Source organism: Lycorma delicatula, chromosome 6 (genome assembly GCF_047948215.1).
Source record: "Lycorma delicatula isolate Av1 chromosome 6, ASM4794821v1, whole genome shotgun sequence".
NCBI classification, from domain to species: domain Eukaryota; kingdom Metazoa; phylum Arthropoda; class Insecta; order Hemiptera; family Fulgoridae; genus Lycorma; species Lycorma delicatula.
This window is the reverse complement of record NC_134460.1, coordinates 84686275-84710262: the sequence shown is the minus strand read 5'-3', so window position 1 is coordinate 84710262 and position 23988 is coordinate 84686275. Positions and strand designations below refer to the sequence as shown.

The following is a 23988-nucleotide window of genomic DNA, read 5'->3' as shown; positions in this document are numbered from 1 at the left end:
CTTAATTTCCTGCAATACTCATAACAGTAATCTTTTTGCAGAACATAATAGATATAAGTTTTTTTTAATTACATTTACTTGACTATGAGTATATTATATGACTATATGAGTTTTTGCCGCAGTGAATAATTAATTTTGAATAAGTGTGCTGAAGAGCATTCAGCCTGATAAGTAGCTTTATTTATAAATTATGAGCTTATCAGTAATAAAGATTCAATAAAATGACTTTAATATTTATTTACAGGCTTAAATTATTTTATACGTAAACATTGTTTTTATTTCTTCAACATTTATCATCAAGTTTGTTCTACTTAGTCATGCAACATAAAATGAATATAAATAAAAAGAAAAGTTAACTAGTAACACATTCAACACAAAAGATAACAAGATACCTGTTGTTCTATGTAACTAAGATCAAGATGGTTTCAAATACAGGTAACAAAATATCAACTGCTTTAACATTAATTAATATTTTAGTTGTTTAAAACAGGTTTCTGTATATTATATTTTTATAAAAAAAAATTGAAAACTTCTCTTGTATAAATCTTAATATAGGAAGATTTTCTATGAAAAGGCAGCGACTTCTAAAAGTTATTTACTAATGTATTTTCTGGTTTACTTTTTAAGCAAGCAAATGTTTATACTTTTAATTATAGTCGATTATTTTAAGAGTTAAATGCAAATCTCTTTATAGAATTAAAGGTTTTCTTATGTTTTTATTACATAAAAAAAACTGAAATACAAAATTAAGTTAAATCTTTTGGCTGTAGAATCAATTTACGTTGTGGAAAACCATAACTATTGTAATAAAACTTGGGTAAACTTCCTTTATAAATAAAAATTACCAGTATTTTTGCTAGGTGGATTCTAAAATTATTTAATAAGTTGGACATTTTAATTGATCTGAACTGGATTTAAAATAAGCAACATTTTGAATAGAAAACCAATGTAAAAGATATTATGCCATTAAATTAATTCCTTTTTAACCAAAATTACAATTATGATTTTATGTAACATTTTTCAGTTGGAAATACTTAAAATTTTAAAATTATAGATTATTTAGATTAAAGTGTAAAAATTTTAAGATATAATAATTCTGTATAAGGAGTTACATAATCAGCTCCAAAAGGTCTTTAAGAAGAACAATTTTCATTAATATGAAATTGGGTTGTTCATAATTTTAATTTATATTTATTATATTTTGTATAGTTGTAACATATTATTTAGAGTTTCTGGAAGCTTCCATTATTCATTATTGGTGTATTCCTCTCATTAATATAATGAAAAATGTTAATATAAATGTAGTTCTGGAAAAAGTTTTGTTGTAGTTAGCAAAAATATTTCATCCAAATTTTTGCTCTAAAGGTCAAATAATGGTAAACTAAAACTCTATACAAACAAATTTTACATAAAATGAAGGGTTTAATACTAGTTATTTTAATATTGACTTAATATTACTAGTTGGTTTGGTGGTTTAATATTATTAGTAAGTCCCAAAACTGTAACTCCAACTGGTTTCCAAGAAAATTATTGTAAAACCAAAAAAATTTGGAATAACAAAGCATACATTTTTAGGTTTAAATTTACAAAAGAATTTACCTTGAAATTACCAAAAACCAATTAAAACTTTAAAATAATTTTTTTCAAAAATTTAATTCTGGGGAAAAAATGTAATTGAAATCATTAAAAACTATTTTTTTTTTTTAATCTATCTATATATATTGAAAATCAGACAATAAAATAATTCTGAAATTTTTTATTACATCTTGTTTAAATATTTAATATGGCTATCGACTATCATACTTTACTAATCACTTTATTGGGATTCTAATTCAATGATATATTGAAAGTAAATGGTTTCTAACCTGCTGTAGGTAATATTGATCCTACTGTAAGAAAAGGTCTCTTAGTTCTTATATTAAAACCAAATCTAAAATTTTTCTGTCAGAGGAAACACGATTTTAATACTGAACTGCTCTTGCTATTCTTTGAAAAGGTAGAATAAGAAGTATACTTTGGTTGCATTGTTTCCAGAGGTAGCAAAAATAAATAAGACCAAATTACCACCTAGGTAATTTGACTATGACTACCATGTACAGTAGTAACTAATGACTACCATGTTGTTTTGAGATAAATATGTTAAGTTAACATTAAGTTCCTCAGTAGACTTAATAACTTTAATGGAAGTATATCTTTCACACTAAAGTTTGTTACAAATAAAGAAGAATTTTAAATTTATTTACTCATAATTCTGTCTAGTTAGGGAATATTCAGAGAATATTACTGAGATCTGAGATCTGCTTTATGTAATGTTAATCTGCATTAAGTAATGACTACCATGTTCAGTAACTGTATCAAAACAGTAGAAAAAATACAATAGTGTTTTTGTTTTTTTTTCTATTAATGTGTATTATCATTTATGGTTTATGATTTTGAACACTATTTTACTTTCATTTTTCCTTTTTCCAGTTTACTCTTTTTGGGGGGCAAGATAGAAATGATTTTTATACCCAAATGATTTTTCTGACGTCAAACAGAGATAATGAAGTATAGAATTTTGCAGTGGTGAAAAATACTGAGTCACTATTATGAATAATAAACAAAAATAATCATAAATTATTTTATTTGTGTGTAAAAATAAAATCAAGTAAAAATGACTGTTTTATCGTATTGTGAATTATTAAATTTGCTCTAACAATAAACAACAACTATTTTATTCATATTAGTTACCAATATCATACAAATAGATATGTGTATATTTTAAACAAAAACACATAGTAGTGGTGAGAATATCCTCAAAAGCACTACCGGTTAAACGATATAATAAAATTTACTTTCTTGTTCATTTTTGTGGTTAATCTATATTATTTACACACAAACCTTTAAAAATACACTTAAATTTTCCACATCATGCAAATTAAAAATATTCATGTATCAAACAAAATATTACAAATATGCTGAGATGATCTGTAATTTACAGGAAATCAAGAAGAAATCTCAATTGATGACGCACTGAACAAAATTGGTAAGTTTGGCATTGAACTGATTAATATATAGATAGATACTTATCATAATATATTGTTTAAATCTGTAATTATGTTTAAATAAGCCTACTTCAAAAAGTATTTCATAACCTAATAAAAAAAAATCATTTTTTCTAAAATAAATAATTAGCAACAGTTAATCTTGGATTATTATTGAACACATGATAATCCTTGAGTAAGTAGGCAACAATATAAAATTGCATGTCTCTATAATAAGGAGCCGTTTTAAGTAGTTACACTGACAATTGTCCCCGGTTTCATGACTTGAGTATCTCAACTAATTCATAATGTTTCTTACTTGGCAATGTGATAGATATATTTTTATAGGAACATTTTTTGCATGAATTTCTTCATCACTAGATGAATTCATAATTAAATTAACTAACATACTTAAAAAAGCATTTTAATTACAAAAATCAGTTCAAGAAATAAAATGTAACTTCAAGCAACACAGTTAAGGAATAATCAGATTTTCTCCATACCCAATAATCTCAAAACAATATTGTAATTTAATAACAAGAGTAGAGAAGCTGATACAACAACGCTCTTCTGTGTAATATTGTCCATTTACGTTCAGATCATTGTATGACAATACATAGTCTGATTGTTCTTTTATGGTTCTTATGGAATATGATCATTCTTCCCACAAAGCAATTTTGAAACGTTGCAGGTAGAACAGACTCCAATAGATATTTTGTTTTTCTTAATTTATGCATAGAATGTTCACACAAAACAGAATCATATTGTGGAAAAAGTAAATTTTAGTAATTTTAGGAGTTTGATCTTTCTTTCCTAGTATCCTTCATATATAATATATATATATATATATATATATATATATATATATATATATGTATGCATGTGGGGTCCTTCATTAATTATATTACTATATATTTCATATATGAAGGGTACAAGGGAAAATAGCACCTTTGAACAATAATTAACCATCACAGTAAACAAAAAGCCAAAAAAAGATTTTATATATATATATATAATATTCCTTGTGTGTGCATGTGCGTGTGTGTGTGTGTGTGTGTGTGCGCGCGCACGTGCGCAAGTTTTTTCATACTAGGTTCACCAATCACTGGGATGTATTGTAATTAAAACCTAATAAAAAATGATAATCAGAACTGAGGATATTAAATTAGATAAAGAATAGAGAGATCTGAATCTGTCACAATACAGAAAGGTAAGCACCTAACTGTTGTACTACTTCATCACTAATTAAATATGACCAATTTAGTGATTTAAAAAAAATAACTATTAAGATATAATAAACAACTCGTATTTATTAATTAATAAATTTCCAAGTAATAAATGACTAAGCAAATGAAAAGTTATTCACTATAGATAATAATAATTAGTTATAGGTTTAATTTTCTCTCCTACTTAATTTTTGTAATCTTAGTGTACTTGAATTTTTCAGTTATTCCTTAAAAATAGTAGAGCTTCTGAAAATAACATGACTGAAGAATATGAAAATAACAGTAAATCTACAAATTCTACTGCATTTCTCATGAGAGAAACATTATTTTCCCGTCTGAAAAGTAGTAAAAACCAAACGCTATTTTATTAAATTTATCTAGTTGTAAATATAAAATATCTAGCTATAAAGAAACAAAACTTTTTAAAAATTATTCAGAATGAAATTACTGATTTTGTTTCATAAGGGAAAAGAATGTTTCAGATTAAATAAGCAACAAACAGCTGATGATTTTGATGACATTTGTCAGTGAAGAATATACATGCTATTTTATATTACCAAAAAGCCATTTAGATAATCGCAAAAAAAAAAACATTTTGATATCAGTAAAACATTTTTGTTTTAGTACATATGACCCAAAAAAATTATAATGAAATTGTAAACTGTATGGTAAGAGTTTCGCAGATATTATTTCTTCCGCTCAAAAAACAAAAAATTCTGTAATATAAATAAAATTGTTTTTAACAAAATGATACTGATATCAAAAAAGGTGACAGTGCAGTTTTGTTATCAAAATCTGTTATTGATTTATAATTTTGTTTACAGAAATAATACAATTCTTATGAGAATTGATTATTCATGATTCAATGATTAATTTGATTATTCATTGTTTAATAAATGAAATCAGGCTGGAGAGTTTTGTAACAAATTTTTCTTAACATGTGGAATGCTTAAACATTGTTTATTGTATATTATATTAGTATTGCCTATTACATATATTTAATATGTAATTTTTTTGAACAAAATTTTAAATTAATAACAGATTTTGATAATAGAAATGTAGTGTCTTACATTTTTGATATCAGTATCATTTTGTTAAAAAACAGTTTTGTTTATATTACAGAAATTTTTGTTTTTGAGTGGAAGAAATGATATCTGTGAGGCTCCTTTCGTTCAGTTTGCAATTTCATCGTAATTTTTTTGGATATCACTGTGTTCTGTTAGATTATTCTTAGATTTTTTTATGAATTACTGATAGTTATCTTATGGATTTATTATTAAAATTTATTACTTTTCTAGAACAAACAAATGTACATTTTTTTTAATTTCACGGCCAATTTTGTTTGTTGATAAGTCATAGCATATCACTTCATACCATATTTTTCCTTTTTAATAAAACTAGTATATGACCTTCACGAATCGAAGATCCGTGATGTAATATTGCACTTATTACTTTGTAAGCGTAACCCCCCATTTTTATCGTTATTTTCGCTTTTATCAATCGAATTTATTTCTGTTTTATTTATTAATTTTTTAATATAACTAATATAATCTCTTGTAAACTAATACTTCATTTTTTTTTAAAGAAGTGATGGGAATTAAAATAAATTAATTCATCTCCAATACTTTCATTTACATTAAAGGATTTACTATTAAAACAATCTGTAGTAAACTTTCTATTAAATTTTATTATTTCAAGTACATTATCAAGTTTTTGTATGCTACCTAGTACTATCAAGTTCTGCTATCTAGCGGCGCGATTAGTAAAGCCACCTTAAAAAATGAAAAAATGACATATTCGAGTCCCGCGGTTCATCAAACGGAAAAAAACGTTGTCTAACAAAATTCGAGATATTTTTTGAAAGTATTCTTCATTACAAATCTAATTGAACTGAAATATAATGTTTTAATGATTTTTTTCCCCAATTTTCATTTCACTTTTAGGCCATGTTTAGAACTATAAACGTATTTCGTTGACTTCGCCGTCTGCGGACTCTTACCGGCAAAGTTTTACCGAACGCCGCGATAAAGTTAATAAATTTGTAATTCCCTTAACAATATGATGCTACAATATGTGATTTTACAAGCAGTATTTTTATGAGTTGTGTGGTTTGTTTCTAGAAGCATAGTTTATATATATATAATCTATTAACAAATTATATGGATAAATAATACAATTATTGTTATAAATATAACTATTTTGCAGGTGTTGGATTTTTTCATTATAGAGTTAGCATAATTGGAGGACTTATTCTGCTTTCATCATACTTAAGTGTTGGTGTTGTAACATTTTTTATGCCAGCAGCTCAATGTGATTTGGGAATGAAATCAGAACAGAAAGGGTACCTAGCAGCAATATCGTTTGTAGGTAAGTTACGCATTCATTCTATAATAAATATTTTTTTATTTATCAGGAAAGATTATTTATATAATTATATTTTCTTCCCATTCAATAAAAAACCATAGGATAAATTTAACTTTTTTGTTTTGTTTAGGATATAGTGTTTATTATGTCAATGTGATATAATATACAGCAATATTAACATAACGCATAATTTAAAACAGTTTAAATAGAATTGATAGAAATGTTTTATAGAAATAATCTACAATTACTATTGAAAAAAGAATATATATATTGTCGCCGAATGGTTTCAACGGCACGTGATACTTACTAACCTTATGGTGACCCTGAAAAGGGTCGATTTTGTCGTCGATTGGCTTCGACAGCTCGTTGCAATTGCTAACCTTATAGTAGCCCTAAGAAGGGCTGTCGAATGGCTTCGACGGTTCGTATTTCATAACCTTGTGGTGGCCCTGAAAACCTTGTGGTGGTTAGCTCTGAGAAGAGCTGCTGGGTCTGGAAGCTGGTCTCCGGCGAGGTCGGGGAGTTACGGCTCGTCCATTGAAGTCCAACCGGGCTTTCCCTCAGCGGCAGTGGTGACCCCCAGAGCCCTGCAATGTCGGGTCGGCGTCGGTCGCCCTTCGCCGGCGCGGCCGAGGCGGTTCTACCCGAGCAATTCCACGCTGGGCCGACTCCTGCTTCTAAGTCTGCCAGCCAGAGCGATTGAAGCCCGGCGAGCTGGAGCTGGAGCGGGAAGGTAGCGTTCGCGTCTAGCAACTCCCTCGGCGAGCCGGCCAGGCCTGCTGCTCCGGCGGGGATGTTGGCATCCGCCGGTAGGTCCCACGTTGAGCCGGCCAGGGAACTTCTTCTTCTTCTTAATCTTCTCCAGGTGGTGGTCATCGATGAATAACCACTTCGAAACGGAACGGAACGCAAGGATGTCGGAGGGTGCAATACCCTCCTACTTTTCGCAGTATACGGACTTGCGTCCTTTGCTGCTGGGTGATTCTAATGGACTGACGGTTATTAATGGTGGCTGACGTTTATTCGTTTTGTGAAGTTTGGATTGCGTTCCGATCCAATGGAGGGTTTGTCGGTCGGGGCCCGACGGAACGATGTGCTAATAAGCTTATCTTCCGTGACGCGCTCCATTTCAGCCAAGAGTGGGCTGAAATCCTTCATTAAAGGGGGCGTCCTCTCATGAGGAAAGGACGTCGGAGGCGAATTTTGGACCTACACTTAATCATTTACTTAATTCAATTCAATATAACCACTTCATTCTCGTGGACGCTCTTTTATTGGAGGCTGAGAGTGGTGGGGCCTCAGCGCCGCTATGGTGGGAGAACTGCGCGGTGGGAGTGATGCTTGTATCAGCGCGTCCGTATACTGTGAGCCAGTCGCATCGTTTTCTTCAGTTCGCATCTGCTATGCCGTGTTCGGCCGCCGATATTAAATTAGACATATATATACATAAATGAATTTTTCTCCTATATACGTTTCTATACCATTCATCTGATTACGATAAAACTTTGGTGAACTGTTGTGCACACACACGCGAAGGTTTCTGAAATAGTTTGGATCTGCTAGATAGCGCAGGGGTCCAGATATTTCGAAAAATTGTATTTATGGTCCGATTTAGTTCATATTCTTTAATATATATAGATATATATATATATATATATATTAGTTACGTAAAAAGAAAAATTTTTGAAAAAATGGAACCGCTAGGAGGCGCTGGGGTTGAGATATTAAAAAAAATTTATGGACCGATTCGTATCTGCGGTCGTGCTCAAGCGCGATCTGATCATCGATGTCCACCGGGGGCCCGTTATCAATTGGGTTGCCAGGTCCTAAATAATTATGTCCGGGGAAATTCATACAAACAACTGCTTGGCGGTTGGGAAACACCGCCTTATATACCGCACAGCCAACCTCCCCACCGCTGTAAAGCCGCGAACTGGTCACTTGTTCGGATCTGGATTCCGTTCTGGAACCAGATCCAGCCTCACACCGAACGCCGAACAGCAAGTCTGAATGTATCGGAGGTTCCGGAGCTATTTGGTTCATATTCAGAATATATATTAGTTACGCGGTAAAAAAAAAAAAAAAAAAATCAAAAACTGTACCCGCTAGGTGGGCGTCGGTGTCGAGATATTTCGAAAAATTGTATTTATGGTTTGATTGGACTCATAGTCAGAATATGTGTTACTTAAATGGAAAGAAACATCTCTGCAAAAAATGTACCTGCTAGATGGTGCTGTGGTTGAGATATATGGAAAAATTGCATTTGTGGTCCGATTTGGCTCATATTCAGAATAAATATTAGTTACGTGAAAATAAATATTTTTTGCGAAAAATGGAAAAAGGAAAATAGGGAAAAAGGGGAAAAGAGAAGAAGCGAAAAAGGTAAAAAAGGAAGAAGGGAAAGGTTAATTTTCTGAAGTTCCGTAATGTTCAGTTTTTTCATGTTTTATCAAACTTTCACTTGCGTTCATTTAATCTATATATATATATATATATATATACTCAAATTTAGCAATGGCGAAGCTTTGCCGGGTCAGCTAGTAATCAATAAATAAAAAATATGGATATGAATATTGGTTTTATATAATTTTTTTTTAATTTCACTAATAGGTATTAAACTCATTCATAATGTTCTAAAAGGAACATTGAGTCCAGCCAAATTTAAAATAACTACTTTAGAAAATATTCTCTACTCTTAGTATAAATAAGAAACAAATTTACTTCTTGATCTATAGTATTTGCAAACCTATAAAAGGTTTGCAAATACTATTTCTAGGATTACAGAAACTTGCTATTGCATCAGTTTTCTACTTCTTTTTATATACGAGTAAGGATCATAACTCAATTTAAGTAAATTGGAAATGTAGGCTTCTCATTCCTAGTTTATTTTTTATTAATTTCTAATATCAGACTTGTTATGTATTTAAATTTTCCTTAGCACATAGAAATAATGAAGACTACCAATCATAAGATGCAAGATCATTTAAAACTGTTTAGTTGTAAAAAGCGTTTAAATTTGGTGTTCATTAAATCAGGCTCAGAGATTTCTGAAATAACTTTGTTGCTATATTAATTATAGTTCATATCAAAACAAAAATGAAATATGCTGTAACATATTAAATAAAAAATATTGACAATAATTTACTTTGTTTTAGGACTAATCCTGAGTGCTCATTTATGGGGATTTTTATCTGACACTTTGGGAAGAAGATATATAATAATAAGATGTCTGTTATGTGATGGTCTACTATATTTTATCACAATGTTAACATCTAGTTATTACATTATTCTAGTTCTACGATTCTTCAATGGAGTAGCGTAAGTGGAAGTGAAAATCTCTTATATCTCTACAACTTTTTGCATTTATCTAACTCCAATACTGGAAATTGGTTCCATTACATGTAAATGGATGAAACTCTATTATAGCCTCACATCTGCTAACTGAGATCCATTATAACCAATGTACTAACTCTGTGGTTTCCAAACTTTTCCGAGTCGCGGCGTCCTTTGTAAAATAAAATTTTTTCATGGCGCCCTACCCTAAATAAAAGTATGACTACTCGTAAGTAAGAGATTAAAATAAATAAAACTCTTATATCTTCATTATTTTTTAAATATATTTGCATTAATGTAACAATATTGAAAATAATAATAATATAATTTTTTGAGTAAATAAAACTATGTATATTCTTAAAAATGTTTTGTTTGGGGCCCAACTTAAAATGAACCTACTTTTAGCAATAAAGCTACTGCAGAAAATAATTATAATTCATTAAGGAAATAACATTTCAAGGTACAAAATAAATTATAAATAATGGTAATAATTAGCTAATAATGATCTGAAAACGAAAAAAAATTCCATTTTTGGATAAGGAGACATTTATTAATGTATTTATTTTTCAATAATGAGCAGTTATTTAAGAGTCTTTTGAAAATAACTTTAAAAAACATTAACATTAACATTAGCTGTCATTTTGGTTAGGGCTGTTTACTATAGCTCAAATTTTTTTTAGTGAAAATTTTTGTTTTCAATGGCCTTTAAAATTATGTGTACCAAATCTACTCTTTCCATTTAAAATATTTGAGTTGTCCTCCATGTGGGTTTAGAGTGTGATGTTCTCCTCTGGAAAATAAATTTTTTCAAGGTAAATGAATTTGAAAAACTATAAATTAAATTTTTCTATTTTTAACTACTAAGAAATTTTTTAAGGATTCCCATAATTTATTAATGCTCCATATATAAATTTGTAAGTTATAATTTCTACCCAATAAATTAGTAACCAAGAAAGGTTTGCTTTTAATTTGAATCAAGATACTTTATTTTAAAATTCTAATTTTAAAGTCCATTTTAGTTATACTTGATTAAAACATTGAAACATATTTTAATATTCTTTTAGCCAGTGGTTCTAGAAGCTAGCTTAAAAATAACAGGCTCTTAATCTGAGAAGGCAATTTTTCCAAGTTATCCTCTCAAATTTAAACAATAACTTAAGAAAACTGAAGGCAATCAGTACACAGATAACTAAGTATTTATAAATGTACCATTGTAAAGAAAGAATAGCTACTATCTAACAATAAACAAAACATTAAGCATAAAATTATCACTCAGTAAAACTTATTATATTTCAGATCCTGTGGTGGTGTTGTATCTGTCTATGCATATGTCGGTGAATTTCAACCGACACAATTCCGACCAAGATCATTAATGATTGTGTCACTAGTTGCAACATTGGCATATATATTCTTACCAGGTATGTAACCAAAACATTTTAAAAGTAATTTTTTTAATTCAAATTAAATAAAAATGAAAGATTAATTATCAAATTTATTTGCAATAGTAACTTTGTGAAAATTTAAATGGTAGATGTAAGTAAAGCCGTGAACTATCTCAACTGTTAACAGAACTTTCAACCTTTCAACAGAAATTTTGGAAAATAACAGATATAAATATAACATCAATAGGCAGAAAATAACGCGGACAAATAAATGAGTCAGAAGAAATAGTAAGAATTTGTTAGTTAAAAGTCAAAGAAATAACTGGAATGCTGCAGTACAGTAATAGTTGCACTAATTTTATTTTTAATACAGCTCTATTTTTAATACATAGAATATCAAAAATCAATAAGCGATTACAAATAATAGAGTAACACTCTAAGGACTTAATACAGCACTGATACAGTACTAATGTAAATACAATAAATTCCAACCTACAGTAATGTTTAGAAAAATACATTAAATTACTCAATAAATCATTCAGAATAATTTAAAAATAAATATAATAAAACAGTAAAATTATGTTAACGTAATAGTAAATAATAATACTTCAGAATAGTCATCTCTAGGAAAGCGCTTAACTGCAGCAATTGATTGTTATCTCTAGCAACAATAATCATAGATAAAATAACAATATTAAACAAAGTAGATATATATTAACAATAAAATAGACTGAAATATCTTTGTTCTAAAGATTAAAAATATTGGCTAGATGACTTCCATCTACAATACTTGATGCTGTTTTGTTTACATTCTAAACAAAATTTAAAAACAGTCTATATACAAAAAAGCGATTAAATAATTAGTAGGAATAAACAAATATAAAACATATAGTAGTCAATCTACTGAATATCTACAACTGACCACAGTTTTTTTCATTATTTTTCTATGAAGTAATTATTTGTTTCATTTTAAGAGATTATAAATGAAAACAGGCAAATTATGACAATACAAGGAATGGATCAGATTCATATGCATTTTATTTTTTTTCAAAATGAAAATTACTGAACAGCTTATGTTATAATGATTTCATTGAGGTAAGCCAATAAAGAATAATAATGAATGAATGGTAATATTTTACAAAACATTATTTTATTATGCTATACTACCACTTATTAGCAATTACTTATTAAAGATAATTTTGATTGCTCGCTACATTTTTTTAGTTCTGTTTAATGCTTTTTCAGAGGTTTCTGTCACATTTGTCGAAATAAACTTTTATAAAAAATAATTAAAAACATTTAAACTACATATATATGTTTATAATTTCATTCTTTGAAGTAAAATCAACTATTCTGCAGGTATAAATCCTCTATAAACTGATTTAAGTTGATGGGAAATAAAAATATTTTTTTAGAAATATAATACTTTTTTATTATAGTATTATAATAATTTTACTTTTAAATGATTGCTAAGCTATTTACATAGATTTATAATTTAATAATCAGTAATTTATAGAAGTTGTTACAACTTGTTAATAACAGTCAAATTATAGACTGGGTGATACTGAATTTTGTATAAAAAAATTTTGACTTTTTTTTTTTATTTACAGCTGCTGCATGGTTAACAATTCCATCAAAATGGGCATTTGAATTATATCCTGGATTAATTTTAAAATCATGGAGATTGTTTTATATTGTTAACGGAATACCAAGTATTCTGTCTGTAATTTTATTATTATTCATGCCAGAAAGTCCAAAGTTTTTAGTTGCTAAAGGGGAAAATGAAAAAGCAGTTGAGGTTTTACGTTCAATTTATAAATCAAAAAATAATAATAATGATGATAATTTCACAATAAACAATATTAAATCAAATGAACGCATCGGAAAAATAAGAGATGATAAAAGTAAAATTATGGCATTCTTTTTTTTAATGTGGGATCAGACTATTCCACTATTAAAAAAACCTCATCTTTTTAATTTTTTACTATTATCTTTGTCATTATTCACAACATTTTTTTGGTAAGTTTAATAATTTTTTTTATTTTAATCTTTTAGAACTTGATAGTATGTATTCATAAAAACCAGAATAGTATTTAAAGTTGTAATTAAACAGCAATACTGTACTGTTAAGCTGTACAATCTGTTAGTACAAATATGAAAACTACAAAGTTCAAATTTAGAATCAGATAAATAGTAATGGTAATATATTATTAGTAAAGTATCGCTAACTCAACAAAATTATTTTAAGAATCTACACAGGAAGCTATGTTTCTATGTACTTAATATTTTTCTAGAAAGAAAACTAAGTAATTTTTAGTTTACTAACTATAATAAATTAAATAACAATGAAAAAAATTCAAAGATAATAAAAATGCTGCAATATTTACATATAAATTGTTAGGGAACACATGGGTTTCTAACGATTTTGTGTTTAAAACATTAAGTGATTTAAAAAAAAAATATTTAAATAAAATAATTGGATAACAGTTAAAAAATGCTTTAAATTAGAAAATAATAAAATTACATTCATAAAAAATAATGTAAAATTAAAATTAATTTTTCTTGTACTATATTTCAGATAAATAATAAAAATGTAATTTATGTTCTAGTAATAACGGTATGTACATCTGGCTACCAGTAGCAATAAATAAAATGAGTATATATGAAAAGGAAAGTGGAAAAGATGTTGGAACATTCTGTGATTTAACACAATACGTATCCAATCAATCAATCAATCCAAGTAAAGAAACAGAATTAATAATGATTGAAAATGAATCTTATACATCAAATATGACCACAAATTTATTCAAAGCTGCTGAAGAAACTTGTATAGAAGATATAGATACAAGTGTTTATAATATTTTTATGGTATCAGGAAGCTGTCAAATTTTAAGTTGGATTATCATTGTAATCATCATAAAATATTTTCATAAGAAATACTTGTTGTGTAAGTATAAATTAATTAGTGATATTTCTTTTTTTTCAATATATAATGCTGATATTCTTACTCTCTTAGTTAAAATCTAATATACTTGTCTAATAAACAATTAATCTAAAATGCTATATTTTAAGACCCATTTTAAGATTAAATGAGTGTGATTTGACAATGATTTTAGAAAAGGGTGCTCCTTTTCTTGACAACAATTTACAATTGGGATTGAGATTTTTAATTTTAAACCATAAAAAAACTATCATGCATAAGGGAGATTTGAACCTAGATGAAAGGAAAAGATGCTAACACTACCATGGAGGTCAGTAACATATCAATACACACAATAAATTCAAATAACAAAAGTAGTTGAAAATATTTTGAAATTAATAATAACTTGGTTAAATAAATTCCAGTTTTTGATTTAAAATTATTAATTTTGAACCCAAAAACTTCCATAATACAAAATTAAATAAAAGTTTGGAGGGCTATCAGGTAAATGAGAGAGAAAACTACAATAAAAATGGAAAATGCTAAGGATTAAGAAAATTGAGCATTTCTAATTGATAACCATTATAAGACAGAAAATATTTTGCTGAATGTGACTAACTGCAACACAAATATCCAGTTTAATCCCAAAAGCACCTTTTAGTGACAACAAGTAAGCAATAATTAAAGAAGTTTATGCAAGAATAAAAAAAAATCCCTTTTGACATGCTGTAAGGCAGAGATAGATTTCACCGGTGCTAAGTAGGGGATAAAAAAGATTTCTACCTTAAAGTTAAGAAAAACTTCAAATTTACCCAATACAACAATGGTTTCATGTGAAAAAAGTTTCACGTGTTTAGCATATGACAAGCCCCATCTTACAGTTCCAGCAACATTTTGGTCATCCCTTGCTGTAAGGGATGGTCATATCAAAAATTGTTTCAGATAAAAGTTTTAGGGACTGTTTAGAGAACTAACAACCACCTTAAACCAATTTGATACTGTGCCTATAAAGGGAAGTATGATTTTTTTTTGTCTTCAAAAATCCATTTTTTCCACCCCCTAGGCCAATGATTGGTGATATCAAAAAACTTTACTTACATAAGTTTTAGGCCCTCATGCAAAGAATAGTAGGAACTTTAAAAAAATTGATATTTTACTTAATAACAAAGTTATAGCGATATTTTGTTGTTTTTTTTTAAAAAGCCCTCCCCCATTTCCATCCCCATGGTCTGATTTTGGCCATTCATAAACTCGACTGAGATTTTGGAACAAGTTATTTTTAAGGGATAATTTGAAAGTGATTGGTGCAAAATTACGGCAGTTATTGTGCCTACAAGAAAGTGAAATATATATATTTATATATATATATATATATACCTTTGAGCTGACAGTAGTTTTGGGGTCTAGGGAATGTGAAAGTGAAGACATGTCGAAATTTTGCGCAAGTCGAATCATGATACCCATTACAAGTAGCTTTCTTATGAAATCTACCTAAAAATGACAATGAGGAGTAGGCTATTACTACAATAATAAATGAAGGAATTTTCTATGTATTTAGTAATAATGAAACTCTAAGCATACATAATGAATGATAACTTACATCAAAAAGAAGATAAATAGAAAAACTCAATAACATCAATTGATTTTTTCCAGTGTTTGTTAATAAGAGGCGACTAAATATTGATTTTACTAAAGGTAATACTATCAATGTAAGAAGTGACTCTTATTGTTTATAACAAGTAATGACATGACATTTTTATTACAGTACAGAATAAAACAAGATTTTATATTTACATAAAAAAAGCAAATATGATATATAATTCATAAAATATTTCCATTCAGCAATAATAAATACTTAAAAAAAAAATAATAATAAAATAAAATAGAATATTAAAAAAATTGACTTTGGCTGTTAATATTTTTACTTATTTAACAAATTTTTCTTTAAAGGCTCCAACTCCATAAAATGATTTAGGTGTTACAGAACATTTGGTTTCAGTAGTTTTCTTTGCTATAAGTGGTAATGGTCATAGGACTTTCTATTAAATGATCACCGCACTCAGCAGACAGCTCTAAACAGTCTCCACAATCATAACAATTTTAAAATTTCAAGAAAGGGTGGTGGATCCTTGCTCTGACTATAAAATGTATTCATAATAAATGCTGATTGATTCTTCAATATTTCATATATCTCTAAGACCAACTTGAAAATAAACAAACATGAAATTTGTACAAAATATCAATAGTGAAAAAGGTATTTAAAATACTGTCCTTTCTGTATATCAAAAGTTATAAGTGTTGATATTAAATGCAAAACAAAATTACAGTATTAAAATCAGCAATAAAAGAGTGTATGAAAAGAATCAAAAGCAATAAAGGTGTTATGATATCATTCACAAATGTGAGCTATAGCATTTTTAAATATTCATTCATACATTAGTAAACAGCCTGGTACATAATAATAGTTACTAAGGTGGATGATAGTGAATTCTGTAATGAGTGAAAAAATACCTGATCAGGACTCAAACATAGAACATATAAACGAAAGGAATAGATGCTCTTACCATGAGCATTAGTGTCCATGTATTACTCAAGAGTAATACATGTCAGCAATTCATAAAAAATTTAATTCTCCTTTCACTGAATTAATATAATAAATAAGTATGTGGTATTACCTTTCAGATCTTTAAAGATAAAATAATTACTTATTTTTTTTACAAAAAACAACTGTTTAGTAATGATTTCTTTGTGATAGATGAATTTTGTAGGAATGAAAACTGCCAAGCCTAACAGTGGTTCAAACTCAGAAAAGTTAAATTGTTAATATAAATACTTCATTTTTCTTAAGTGAGCAATGTTCTATAAAAATAACCAGGTTTAAAAGTTTAAAAATCATTAGTAGAAGAAACTGTTCACCAAATTTCACTCAGATATCTAATTTATTTCAAAGTTATTGTGAACCGATTACTAATAAACATATACACCCATGAAGAAATTTTTACAAAGTTAAATATAATAGATTCATAAATGCTAAAAAATAAATTCTTTATCAGTTATGATGTATTATTTTTTTATATAATCAAAAAATTACACATATATGTTTTTTATAATATTTAGTAAATTTTATATTTCAAATTTTACAGTTGGCATAACTTTGTGTGCTGTTGCTACAGTAATATCACTGAAGATACCCAATCAACTTATTACAGTGCCAATTAAAAGTAGTCTAATCGTTTTATTTACTGCGGCTATATTTCCAATAATTAACAGCCTCGTAGTTGACTTCTTTCCAACAAATCTTAGGTAAGACATAATATTTAAGTATATACATAAATCATTAATTTAGTATATATTATATATCAAAAAAAAATGTACATAATGGGTGTTTTAATGCAAGTACTTTTACTGTAAGTTGATGTTCATAAACATTTATGCTTTGTAAGGCAAATAAAAAAAGCACTTGTTAAAATTTCATTTATTATCAATTCAGCTGATAATAAGCAAAGCCAGTGCATGTATTTATTCATTATTCCTGAGGTACATTAAATTATTGCTTTTTACTATTACTGTGGCAAACAAAATAAAATTGTCATTATAAGGCTGGTTATCGTCTGAATTCCAATGGCTTGCATTCTGATCTGCAACACATCTTAAGCTGAAGAGAAAGGTATTGAAAAATTAAAAGAAAATTGAAAAATGTTAAATGTTACTGAGAAATAACTCTTCTTCTTATTTTCTCTATTTAGTTTCGCAGCATGAAATGCTTGTTATTCTTGAAAATAATATTTTATTTACTTTTGTAAGCAACCTGTAATTAGCTTAAAGCCTGTAACTGAATATTAGCCCTATTACAGCCATTGATTAATAAATTTTTATAACCGTGAAAAATGAAAAGCCTGACTGGGATTCAAACCAAGTCCTGCTAGATGAAATGTAAAGACAGTATCAATCTATCATGGAAGTCAACAGAGTGGTAGCACTTTATAAGGTATTATATAAAGTATGTATGTATATAAAGTATTATAATGATATTTTATTTATTTTGATTACAGAGCTATGGCAGGCTGTTTAACTCTCCTGATTTCAAGAATTGGTACAGTCTCTACAAATTTAATGACAGGAATTCTGATTGACAAACACTGTGATATACTGATATGGTTACACATATGTTCAATTTCAAGTAAGATTAACAAGTTAATTTAAACTCTGCTTTATAAAACAGCAATTTATGATATATTAAATTTCAGTGATTAATTCATGTAATTCAAGTTTATGTTTTTACTAAGAGTTTACAATTTTTTAAAACAGTAAAAGAAGTCAAAACCTTGACATCTTGTAAACATCCTTGACATCTTGGTTGACATGTCAACCTTGACATCTTGTAATTTATGTCATGAGATACAGAATAATTTATATTGCTATCTCATCAGTACAATTTAATTTAAATTTATTCTAATTATGTTGCTGTTTTACTATTAATAATGAATTAAATAATTATGCTTTAATGAGGAATTTTTTTTACAGTAATTTCACTTAAACTATTCAACCAATTAAAATCAAGATCTTAAAAATTAAAGTTCTAAATGTCTCTTAAGCAGATCAAGCAAAACGGAGTTACATAACCAAAGATTTAATAAAATATAATGGAAAAAGGAGTAGAGAAGATAATAAGCTGTTAATTTTATTTTCTCTATAAACAACTTTAGTTATTATTCTTCATAATGATTCATTTCTTGAAGCACATTCAGTTTTCAATATTATATTTAGAATATCTCTCTTTTGTCTGAAGAGTTAAGGAAAAAACAATGAATAATAGAAAAACAGTTACAGAAAATATTCAATAATGTGCTATTTTAACAAATTGAATAAAAAACTCATTATGTGATTTGCACATCCACTCATTATTGAGTTCATAAAAGTTCAATTAACTTTGATCAAATACATTACCTCAATTTATTGACAAAAATGACTTTTTAAAAGGTTTCTGATGTAAAAAAAAATGAGCTGTTGATCTAAATTCATTAAGTGAAACAATTATGACTGAGATAAATATATTTAATTTAATTGATATGAAATTATAATCTGCCTGTCTAAAGTTTTTTACACAACTGCCATCTTGTCTACTTACTGGAAATTTGTTTTAATTTATCAAACATTTTTTCAGTTGTTAATAAAAACATAGAATTCAGGAGACAAAAAAATACAAGATCTAACAGGGCCCAATAATTATTGCAATTCATATGTAGTAATGGAGATAATGAGATAACAAATGATATAACAACTTTCAAAACAATTTAATATCTCCGCACAATTCTAATAAATATCTAACATATCTTCTAAAAATAGTGTTTTATTTTTTATTACTCCAGTTTAAAATTAATAGACATCTTGTTAATTATACTAATTTGCTGCTAGATCAAACTACATTTTATCATTCAGAAGAATCTTAATCACGAAAGATAATCGTTATTATTATAAAATATGTATTACACTTAAATACAATGTAATGCTTTAGGACTGTTTTAAAAGCATGAATTTAAGCGTAAAAAAATTCAAAATTCCCTATCGATTTTTGGTGCCGATGAAAGTAATTCATGCTGACTAGTTTTTAGTTCTGAAAACTTTACTCTTAAATTTCCAGAGTTTACGATCTGGAGTTTATGATCTGTTATATGCATGAAAATGTTATTTATTATTGAAAAAATAATAATTACTTGTATCTAATCATAAAACAGAACTCTTTGGTTTATTTAATATTAAATAAACAAATTCCATTAACAGAAATAACACTACTCTTTTGATGAATTTGTAATTAATAAGTGATCGTAAAGTCGCACATCCCAATTTTTTTTGCTTTGTAGGAATGACGGTTAAATTTTTAAAAGACATTTTAATTAGAGTAATTTTTTGTGTGACAGAATGGTGTATGGTAGCACTGTTAGATCACGCTTCCGTGCAACAATGAACGAGGCACCTTGCAGTTTGTTTAGTACGAACAGTTTTTTCTTTTACGCAAGGACAACGCGTCTTTATTGTTGTGAGTTACTGAGAATCGAAATCGTACGCGAAGTGTCAAGAAGATTTTTTAAATGCTTTTCCAGATACTAATGCGTCAAACAAATCCACTCACTATATGTCGTTTTCGGGATACAGGTAGTGTACATGACCGTAAGCGTATCGGCCGTCCAAGTTTTAACTGACGACAGTTTACGACAATAAATGAAACACGTCTTCGTTCTCCGAAAATTTTCTATCCAGATTGGGCTATTTTATGGAAGTGTTCTTATGAACACTATAAAATTACATCAGTACCGGATTAACGTGTCATCAACTCCAAGAAACCAGATATGGAGAAACGAATGCAGTATTGTCGGTGGCTTAGAAGTTTCATTCGAATTGACATATCTGTTCTACACTTTTTTTCAGCAATGAAGCTTGGTTTCATCTTAGCGGGTATGTTGACAGTCAAAATTACAGAATAGGGTCTTCAGAGAACCCACATGTGTTCCATGAACAGCCATTACATTCGCAAAATATTGGGGTGTGGTGTGGTGTATCTCGTCGGAGAATTGTCGGGCCTATCTTTTTTTCGGAGACCATCACAACTGAACGTTATCAAGAAATAATCATGCAGTTTATAAGTTTGCTACATGCTGATTGCTGGCTACAACAGCACACACGGTGATCAGTAGTATGTGATTTCTTCGATGACCGGATAATTTCTTGTGATCTGATTTTTATTTGTGGGGTTTTTTGAAAAATAAATATGTACTATGACAACCCGCATATACTTTATGAATTTAAACAAAATATTGAGGACTGTATATCAAATATTACTGCTGCTACAATGAAAAAGGTCGCATACAATGTAAGAAAACGCGTTAATGCATGCATTGAAAGTCATGGTGGCCATTTCCAGCAATTATTTTAAACTTGTAAGTAATACTTTTGTAAATGTTAATATTATTTTGTAAATTAATAAAAAAATAAATAAAAAAAAAGACTCTAAAAAACAATTTGTTGTCATTTGGGTTGCGCGACTTTACGATCACCCGTTACTAATCAAACAAAGCTGAATTTTCTAAATACTAGTTTAATCCATAAATATTTATACAAATAATTAAATGTAGCTAGGTATATACTTAAAAATGAATTAATCAATTTCTTAAAACATGATATTTTATATTGATTACGTATTATATTTATTACATTTACAAATTATATATTTTTTCCAGTTTGTGCATTAGCAATTATCTGTCTACCATCATCATCAGCCGGTCTTGGAAAAGAACAAAAAAGGCCTAGTAAAACAGAGGAAGTGTAATCTTTTGTTAAAATTAAAAAGCAAGATGTAAAACTATTATTTTAAGTAAATAACTCCGATACACAATAACTATGGAATCATATTTTTTAGTGTTGTTTATTTCAGATTATAATATTAAAAAAACTATAAAAATGTAACAGTGTTTGTGATCATAGTTGTAAATATATTATAGTTGTAATCTTTGTAAATTCTTTTATATTTTGTATGAAATTAAAACAGTTTTTTTTATATTACTTATATTGCTTTTCTTAATACATCAGCCTTTTCGATAACCTATTTTATGACTTTTAATTAAACACAAGCCTAATATTTTAAAGTTACTTTTACTTCCACAAATATCAAGAGTGATATTAAGAAAACTAATAATAACAGAATGGTGAATTTGGCTAACAACAAAAAATTTGAAAAGTAATTTGTGTGAAAGTCATGTAAGAATTATTCAGACCAATGGAAAATGAGAGTGATGAAAATAAAAATCCAGATTTTACAGAAAAACAAATTTAGTACTGACAAAAGAAAAAAAAAACGATCCTGTAGCAAAACAATACAGTAGAGCAGCTTTTTTCAATCTAGGGTCGCGGTGGTATGAAGGGGATCGTGAAATTAGCCTATTTACAAATTTTTCTCTATATAATCGGAAGTGAGTGGAAACATCAAAATTTTTGCTTTGAAGGAGAATAATCCAGAAATCAAGTTTCTTAATGAAAGCATGAACTTTGTCATTAAAAAAATGTTTTTATCATGTCCTTGTAAATTCACATTCAAGTCGTTTAAATATGAAAATACATTAGTTAAGTAAGCCAACAGCAACATACACTCATTATTCTGTAAATGAGAATATTCTGAAATTGAGAATAGCATTTCTTTATCCTGGAAATATATTATTAATTCATCTTGCAATTCCAATAACAGGGTTAACACTTTCCCCCACGATAACCGTCTGACTTCTGTATGGAAAAGAAGAGATTTTTTCTTTTCATCCATTTTATCGCTTAGTTTAGCAAACAGCCTATTCTGTAATGGTCAATTTTTAACAAAATCAACCATTTTTACACCTTTACAAGCAATTGTTTGAGATTTTCCGGCATTTTTTTTTTTTTGTGGCAAATGTCACAAAAACTTCCTATGAAGGAAGCACTGCGTCCATACCTCCTTGGTATAAGGCGATCTTTTAATTTCTTCAGAAATCCACTGTTCTTTCCTATTATTTCCTTTGCACTATCCCTTGATACTACAATACGCTTTATTCAATCTACGTTATAGTTTTTAGTGGCTTCATAAAAAATATCAAAAGGACATTGTTCTGTCGCAAGATCAAGTATTGATTTACAAAACACATTTTCTTTGATTGATCTAGCTCTATCGCATTCATATCTCACAAAATATAAGAAATGATAAATGTTTGCCACATCTGTTAATTCATCAAATTGAATACTAAAAATTCGCTTGAACTCGTTGAATTATCAGACTGCGAACATCGGCAGCCTTGTCATCGATTCACCTTGACACTGTCGTTAAGCGGAAATTTTTTCAATTCTTTTGCTTCTTCCATGTCTTTTAAAACAGTGATCATATCAATTGCAGCAGGTAAAATGATGTTTTCTGCAATTGTATGGGGTTTGAACATCTTAGCTACTCTTAATGCTACGAAATAAGATGCTTCAAGAGTACTTTTATCCGTATAACTTGATTTGCTAATAGAAGCTTGTTAATTTCTTAAAATGCTTCATTTTCTTTCGAGAAATTCAAAGGTTTGCTTTTATGATCCAGATGTTTAGTTTCTAAGTGACAGATTAATTTTTATGGCTTCATGATTTCATCAGAGAGGACTTGAAGCAAACAATGCACTGTGAAACAGTGCAAACTTGAAAGCAAACAACTAATCAAATATGGTAAAACCATAAATTAAATAAATGTCATTGTACAATCTTGTCTTTTTATCAAACGATTCACTGTACGTAGATGGCTCACTTCGTTTTTTCACAAATTTATCCATTTTGCATAAGAATCTAATTGGAAAAAAAATTGTTACACCATTTGACTGTACACCAAAAAACCAAAAGCTCAATTATTATTTTTAATCAAGGCTATGATTTTTCAGTACTTTATTGGTGGAAATAATTTGGTTTATTGAACAAATATTGATGAGCTTATGTTGCACTTAGAACAAGTTCATAAACCTGAGGACTGGCACCTTTTCATAGATTCATCAAAGTATAGTTTAGGAGTGGTTCTAATACACAAAGGTAACAAATATCCTTTGATACCAATCGCTTATGGTATTAATTTGAGAGAGACATACAATGTGATGAAAGACATTCTTGAAAAAATAAATTATAAAAAACAAGCTGGAACATATGTGGTGATTTGAAAGTTATAGGTATTTTGTTAGGCATGCAGTTAGGCTATACTAAGT

At 28.3% G+C, this 23988-nt stretch overlaps 1 protein-coding gene across 1 annotated transcript; it reads left to right on the top strand.

Moving 5' to 3' along the window:
• The first annotated feature begins 263 nt into the window (after positions 1-263).
• On the top strand, positions 264-21826 carry LOC142325986 (synaptic vesicle glycoprotein 2C-like). Its single transcript, XM_075368013.1, has 10 exons — positions 264-435; positions 2981-3025; positions 6455-6616; positions 9769-9931; positions 11243-11364; positions 12939-13347; positions 13938-14275; positions 17392-17551; positions 18301-18428; positions 21484-21826. The coding sequence occupies exons 1-10, from the start codon at positions 420-422 to the stop codon at positions 21570-21572; spliced, it is 1632 nt and encodes a 543-aa protein (XP_075224128.1). The 5' UTR covers positions 264-419; the 3' UTR covers positions 21573-21826.
• Positions 21827-23988: the final 2162 nt, after the last annotated feature.

Bases quoted from the DNA above. Each gene is read 5' to 3' on its own strand.
- LOC142325986 (XM_075368013.1), top strand. The intron at 3,026-6,454 runs GTAAGTTTGGCA...ACTATTTTGCAG, and splicing joins TGACGCACTGAACAAAATTG to GTGTTGGATTTTTTCATTAT. The intron at 17,552-18,300 runs GTAAGACATAAT...TTTTGATTACAG, and splicing joins TTCTTTCCAACAAATCTTAG to AGCTATGGCAGGCTGTTTAA.